The sequence below is a fragment of the Vidua chalybeata genome, chromosome 24, assembly GCF_026979565.1.
Source record: "Vidua chalybeata isolate OUT-0048 chromosome 24, bVidCha1 merged haplotype, whole genome shotgun sequence".
Classification (NCBI taxonomy): Eukaryota; Metazoa; Chordata; class Aves; order Passeriformes; family Viduidae; genus Vidua; species Vidua chalybeata.
In genome coordinates, this window is record NC_071553.1 from 1,153,008 (window position 1) to 1,160,369 (window position 7,362).

Genomic DNA, 7,362 nt, shown 5'->3' on the forward strand with positions numbered 1-7,362 from the left:
GTGTTCTCCAGTGCCCCAGCTTACACACAGCCCTGCTGCTCAGAGCAGCCTCCGGCCCAAACCGAGGTGACGCCGATGCTGCGTCATGGTCAGCTCTGCCATTCCCTGGGGCTGGCCCACATCCCTGCTCACCATTCCTGTGAGACATCTATAAAGCTGCTAGAAACTTCCAGCCCTTCCAGCCTGTTCCCATGGGGTTCATTTCACCTGACTTGAGACTACTCTGCTTCAAAGGGAGGAACGCCCTGGGCTTGTATTGTCTAAGGCTGATGTGCAGTTTTCAGGAAGCCTCACTGGGCACTGGTGGAGCTGGGTTATGACCAGGAAGCGTGTCCAGAGGCACTTATTTCACATGTACTTACACTCCTTCATTTTCAAATAAGTGACACAGGTTGCACGAAGCCCCCCATGAGGCACAGCCCCGTCAGGCTCCAGCTGAGCCCTGGGATTGGAGTGGTTCTCTCTCGCATCGTTTCTGGGAACTGTGACAGATTCTCTCTACCGGAACAAGTGTCAGGACTTCACACGCCCATTATCACAGCAATGAGCACTGCAGAGCCAGCCAGGCAGTGACAGGGGCCTGACAGGACTGCCCAGTGGGTGGTGGGGCTCTTGCAGGGCACCGGGAGGCACCAGTGTGAGTGGCAGGTGAAGCTCAGGAGGAAACAGAGGAGTGCAGAGATATCAAGAGCTCTGCTGTGTCTCTGAGCTCCTGATCACTTTGGTGATGGTGATGGCAATGCCTCTTCTTTGGCCATGAGGAATGGCACAAGGAGCCACGAGTGCCGTTCTGGTGACAGCCCAGCCATGGTGATGCACCTGTCACACCAGCACTGGGTCCTGGGAAGCACACTCAGCATCACTGGCTGGAGCTCTGGGCAGCCCAGCACATGGATCCCACAATATCCCACCATGCAGCACCAACCCCTCTTCCCTCTCTAAAAAACCTCCCACCTGAAACATCCACCAGCAGTGCCCACAGGAATGGAGTTGGGTGTGTTGGGGCCCACCATGGCTTGGCCCAGCCGTGGAAGAAGGGAATTGCCTGGTGGGAGTTGGTATTGCCCCAGGAGCTGCCCACACTCAGAGCTGGTGGTCATGGAGGGACTGGAGGTGGAGCGGGGCAGAACATTGTGGTCAAAGCTGAAACACCAGGTTAGGAGGAAGGAGAAGATTTAGTGCAGATTTTTCATTTGAGGGAATTCCTCCAAGATGCACCTTGGCAGACAGAAGTCGTGGCTGAGCTCATACAGGTGCCATGTGTGTGATCCTGCTGTGCCCTGTCTGCCCCTGCAGGCTTGGGGCTGGTCACCCTGTGATCTGCTGGTGCCCAGTGGCTGGGAACAGCCCACGGAAAGTCACTGACTGCAGCACAGGAAGTCAGCAGGGTTTAACAATGGGAAATGCTGGAAGGGTCTTGTTGAAGCTATTCTCTATTTCCAAAGGCTTTTGTCTGTTGCAACCTCAGTTGAGCACCCAGGAGGTACCTCCAGTGTTCTGCCATTCCTGTGGCCTTGGCACTGGAGACAATTACACATCTGTAGGATCCCAAGGAGATTTGTGGGTATTCTAAAGAGATTTGGCAAGGTCCAGTCCTAAATGAAGATTCCAGACCTTTGGTTTCCCTTCTAGACCTGGCAAAATGGAAAAAGCATATCAGGAAAACCAGCTGTACTTGTCTGCTGAGCTGTATTTAGCCTCTGGGCACAGGTTTGGGATCAAACAGCTCAGAAATGGTTCCTGCCCTGCTGGTCTGGTCCTGACCTGCTGCTGGGGCTGTGGCCTTGCTTTGCACCAGGGGCTCCCTGGCTCAGGAGCCCTGGTCAGTGCTCCTCTCACCCCTCACGCCTGGCAGCCAGCTTGTACAAGCTCTGGAGATGCTGCAGAGCCGTGGAAGTGTGCTGGGTGGAGGGGATGCAGTGTCCCCTCTGGCCCCCTGAGCCCCTCTGATCCCACCTTGTCTTTGTCTCTCCACAGATTTTGACAGAGCTGAAGTCGGACAACCAAAGGCTGAAGGATGAGAACGGAGCCCTCATTCGTGTCATCAGCAAACTCTCCAAATAGGAATCCAGAGCAAAGGAAGGACAAGGAGGGGTGTCCTACACCAGCTGCCAACCCCACCACCGAGCCCTACTCCCTTTTCTTCCTGTCACGTACAGCAAGTGTTTCAGCCGTGGGATCAATGTCACACCTGCCTTGCCCTGCCCTTTGCTGTACATTCCCTTTCTACCCCTATTTCCCCCCAACACACCCCCTGCCATTTTATTTTTTTTAATTTATGCATGTTGTGGTATCTCGGACATTTTATTCAAGGGAGAAATGTGAGGACTGGGTTTGAGCTGCCAAAACTTCTTCCAAAAGCTCAGTATTTGGTTTTGGACTCTGACCTGGAGTGGAAGCTCCTACTGTAAAAAGTGACATCTGAAGAACTAACCCAGCATATCCAAACCCTTTACAGGTGGGAAATGTGAACATGGGCTGGGACTCTGAGGATGCACATCAGCCCGCTGGGATGTGGGACTCTGGTTAAATGTGATGCTGTGAAAGCCACTAGAGCTCATGTTTGTCACAGGCTGATGAGCTGTTTTGCACAGACACCTTTTCTTCTTGCCCCAGTAGACTGAGACTTCTATCTTAGATAAGATTTTGAACCTGTTCAGTAACATCAGTGCTGACAGTGTCAGACCTGTATCCCTCACCCTCCCTTTCCCCCACAGCCTGGGTGATCCTGTGTCACGTTGTGTCCTTCCAGGGCTCCTGTCTCTGTGGTTGGTAGCATCCAGTCGCCACCTGGATATTTGTTCCTTGGGACAGGATATATCCCAGGCACTTGCTGAGCTTTCTGAAGGACAAACTTGAACCCCTGCAGACCCTCTGCTGCTCTCACCTGTGTGTGAGCAGGAATCATGCCCGTGCCAGAAACCAGCCTCGTCTTCCCAAAAGCCATCTGGGACATTCTCCCGCTGCCTCCCTGAAGGCAGAGCCCCATAGCAGAGCCTGGTCTGGTATTTGAGGTACCCTCCCTTTGATTAGCAGCAGGATTTGTAGACAAAGAATGCCAGCATCCTGTCCCACACACCTTGGAGAGGTCAGGGTGTGTCAGTGTCAGAGGGACAAGGAGCTGCTGGGAACTAAATTACCATGATGAAAGTCTTCTGACCTGTCAGAAACTTGTGATAAGCTTTGACCTTGAAGGAAATCCCCAGAAATAATCCTCTTTAATGTTACATGCACTCTAAACAGTTTGGAATTGTTCTCTCCCATGGGCATTTAGACATTGGCTCCTCTCTCCATGCTGTGGGACTGTTCACGTCTGTTCAGCTTCCTGTTAACAGACTCCTCTCAAACAGTACCTTCCCTCTCAGACACGTCCTGCTGTATCCAAAACCTTCTTCCATCTACATCCTTCCATATTTGTCCTTTCATCCCCTTTGTCCCTCAACTCCCCAGGCTCTCTCTGGCCAAGGGCAGCACTTCTTGGTCACTGAACCTGGAGGTGGCCATGGAGCAGCTCTACCATGTTCCTGAGCAGCTCTGCTGGCTCTGGCTGGGACTCTCCACTACCAGAGAGATGAGATACTTGAACATGAGCGGAATACTTGAGCTTGCTCAGCAGGGTAAAACTTATCTCTGTTGGGCAACCCTGGGCTTTTTCAAACCTTTTGCTGGTTATTGCCTCAGAAAGCATCTCTGTTTTCCTCTCTCTGGGGTTTTCTCTCTTTGTTTTTCCCCCCCCCCCAATTCTCCATTTCCCCCCCCTTCCCCTCCCTGTCCTGCCTGTTTCCACCTCTCTTGCTTTTCCTGGAGCTGCCAGTTCTCCCCAGGCAGCTCTGACCACAAGTTGCTCTTCAGCTGGTGGAGCCGTTTGTGCAGCTGAGGCACTGTTTCACTGAGGCCCTGCCTCTGCTGCTGAGCTTTGGGAGGAAGAGACCAAAGCTGGTAAAGGCATCAGGGTTTCTGCAGAGCACTGCCTAAGCCAGGCATCCTTTTTATATTCCTTGATTTTAACCCTGCTCTATTTAACAGCTTTAAGTCTTCAGATCCAGTCAATGCTTCCCCTGCACGCCGTTCCCTCTTGGTGCACTCTTTCTGTGAGTACTTCTGCCGTTCTTGATGTTTTCTCTCTTGGTGACCGCTCCTCGCTTCAGCCTCGGGCTCTGCTCTGGTCAGGAGATCGGGGATCAGGAGCCTGGTCCTGTCTGTGCCACGTGGAGGAGGAGACGCTCCCCAGCCGGGCTGGCACCTCAGGCCATGCATCCCGGCAGGATGAGGAGGAGAGTTCAGAACCAAGATCCTGTTCTTCTCACAGGCAGGTTCCTGGCAGCAGGAAGAAGCCTGGTGTCTGTTTTAGGGAGAGGGTTCAACCCAATCTGACAAATCCATCCCGCACTGATGTTTTGCCCCTGTTTTTGTCACCGGGACACTCATGCGCTTTTTCCCAAGGAGCAGAGTGCAAAGGCTGTGGGAGGCTCGTTCCTCTGAGTGGCCCCTTGCAAAGCCAAACCACTTTAGCTGAAGTGTCTGCTTAGCACTGGATTCTCCCGAGCCCTGGGCCCCCACAGCTCAGAGTCCCTGATCAGCCAAAGCTGTGAGTGTCTCGTGGTGACGACGCGACTGCAAATCAAATTCTTGAGAATGGATTTTTTTTGTCTCACTTCATGCCTGACATAACCAGTGCACTGAGGAGGTGACAAAGAGGACACCTCAAACCCTGTGCTTGGCGCAAGGTGCAGAGCAAATAGGTTTTAAAATTGATCCCTCTTGGAACCAGAGCATTTGCCAGACATGGTCTCCCTTGGGGAACATGAGCTTTTTTTTCTAAGCAATTGCTTGGGGTGAGTTAATTTTTATTGCTTGGGGTGAACCCACCTTGTTGTGGCTGCAAGTTTGGTGATGGCTCTTTGTAAATAAACTCCTTGGAGAAGCAGGACTGGCTGACGAGATGGGGAGAGAATGTATTTTTATGCAACTTTTGAGTGGCCTTTCAAACCCTGAGATGAATGATTTGTTTTACTGGTTGTTGTTATATAGTATTATAAGTATTATGTGTTTGAAAGTTTGGGAATAACATTCACAGCTATGATGCTTGTAAACACAACAGTATTTATAAATGAATAAAGTAAGAGTTGATAAAATAGAAGCTTTGACTTTGCTTCCATCTTTCTGGAATTGCAAGTTGTTTGTGCTAATATTCCCCGTTTCTCCCGCAGTTCTCATGGCATAACAATAGCCATCATCCATAAAAGCACAAACATTTTGCAGCTACAGTACAGGTGCCTTTTCAGGGGAAGCTGAAATGAAGGAATTGGGATGCACATCCCTGAAAAGCGGGAAGATAAAGCAGGAGAGGGTCCCATCTCCTCCTCGGCACCACACTGGGGATCAGGCCCATTTCCCACTCTGCTGGCAAGCCTTGCTTTAGCTCTGCTCAGAAGCTTGGTCAGCACAAAGTGTGGCACAGGCAGGAGGTGGTGCCACATCTGGGAACCTGTGTCTCAGATGAGGCTGCTGGAACCTCCACATGTTCCAGTCTTCAGAGGTGGTTGGTGCAGGTTGAGGTCTTCTCTTAGGGTGGGGGGTGTCCAGCATCCCTGTGGAGCAGGATGTGACTGTGGACCAGACTCAGTGTGTCAGGGGCAAAGAATTCTGTGGAGACCTTTGGTATTTCCCACCTGTGCCCCATGTCTGGTCCAGCCTTGCTCAACTGGGGTTCAAGGCTGCCCAGAGCACAAATCAGAGGGAGCTGGAGGGCTCAGGCTGGAGAAAAGGAGGCTCAGGGGGACCTTCTGGCTCTGCACAACTCCCTGACAGGAGGGGACAGCTGGGGGATGTCAGGCTCTGCTGCCTGGGAACAGGGACAGGACAAGACGAAATGGGAAATGGCCTCAAGTTGTGCCAGGGGAGGTTTAGGTTGGATACTGGGGAGAAGTTCTTCCCTGAAAAGGTTGTCAGGCAGTTGCACAGCTGCCCAGGGCAGCGGCAAAGTCGCCACCCCTGAAGTGTTCAAATGGTGTGTGAATGTGACACTTGGGGCATGGTTTAGTGGTAAATGTGGCAGTGCTGGCCTAACAGTTGAACTCCATGATCTTAGAGGGCCTTTCCAACCTAAGTGATTTCCTGATTCCGTGTTTTGGGGGACCCGAGCCCTTGTGAGGTTCCACCCACACCTCCATCCCTCCATCATCCCTGGGCTCACTGCCCTGGCTCTTGCCCCTCACCATGGATGCTCCGTGAGCCCCAGCAGCAAGACCAGAAGAGAACCAGCTCCTTTCAGCTAATTTCTTTAATAAGGAGACGTAAATAATTACAAAATAACCATCAAACGATCAGAGACGGAACGACAGAGTCCACACGAGGGGAAGGGGCATTAAAAGCAGCTTCCGCCGGAGCCGAGCGCTGCGGGGCTGGGACGGGGCCCAGCGGGGCCGGCACTGCGGGTCCAGGAATGGGCAAGCCTGCGACTCCCAAAGGAGCTGGCTCCTCCCTCCCAGATCGGGAGAAAAAAGGAAAAGGAACCCGAGCAGGTTGCCAAGACTCGTGGATTCACTTCCTTTTTTAACCCCGGGAGCATCTCCATGGCACAGCTGGGTTTGCTCCGCGGTGCCGCCAGGAGAGGGAAGTGCCAGCTCTCGTCCCCAAAACAGAGACCACCGACTGGACATGGCAGAAATAACCCAAATTGCTCCAGAAAGCCTTTTCACCACCAGCAGGTCGACCCCAACATCTGTGCCCAGTGTTTTCCCGTCGCCTTGCCCGGCGTGACAGCAGCACCCAAGGCCAGCGAGGCAGGGAATGCTGTGGCTCCTGGCAGCCTGAGCCCCACGAAACCAGGGGGACGTGGACACATGGGGGAAGGAGGTCACGGCTCACCGTGGGCCTGTCCCCGTGGGGTCCCGGTGCACCGTGCTCTAATATGGCTTCTAAAGTTGCTCTGACGGTGAAATGCACCAGCGCGACACAGGACACCGAAGCCACGATGTTGCTGCTACCCGGCCATGGGACAAACGCGACAAAATACAGGAACACGACACACATGGACACCACGGCTGCGTCGGTGATAGCTCACTCTCCGCTGACGGGTTGGGCTTGGCATGCTTTGCATCTTGGCATTATTTTCTTCTTTTATATTATTTAATTGGGGATTTTCATTTTATTGGGGGGGGGTGGGAAATAATCAGGGCGGTGGAGAGCTCTCGAGCAATGGGTTTTGGTAATCGCCGCCTCCTCCCTGGCGGGAGGCCGGAGATGGGGACGGCAGTGCCGGGGCGGTGGCAGCACCGCCGGGCTGGGGCCATGCTGCTACTGCTACGTGGCTGCATCACATGCACTGCTCATGGTATATACAGCTATGTCTCCATATAA

General features: G+C 53.0%; 1 protein-coding gene across 4 annotated transcripts in view; it reads left to right on the forward strand.

Annotated features, from left to right (window-relative positions):
* The window catches only part of PPP1R12B (protein phosphatase 1 regulatory subunit 12B), a 130,960-nt gene extending 125,820 nt beyond the window's left edge, over positions 1-5,140 (forward strand). For all 4 annotated transcript variants that reach the window (XM_053963842.1, XM_053963843.1, XM_053963844.1 and 1 more), the window contains one exon: positions 1,978-5,140. In XM_053963842.1, the coding sequence (XP_053819817.1) occupies positions 1,978-2,064 (87 nt within the window). In that variant the 3' untranslated portion in view covers positions 2,065-5,140. The remainder of the gene's footprint in view (positions 1-1,977) is intronic.
* The last annotated feature ends 2,222 nt before the right edge of the window (positions 5,141-7,362 follow it).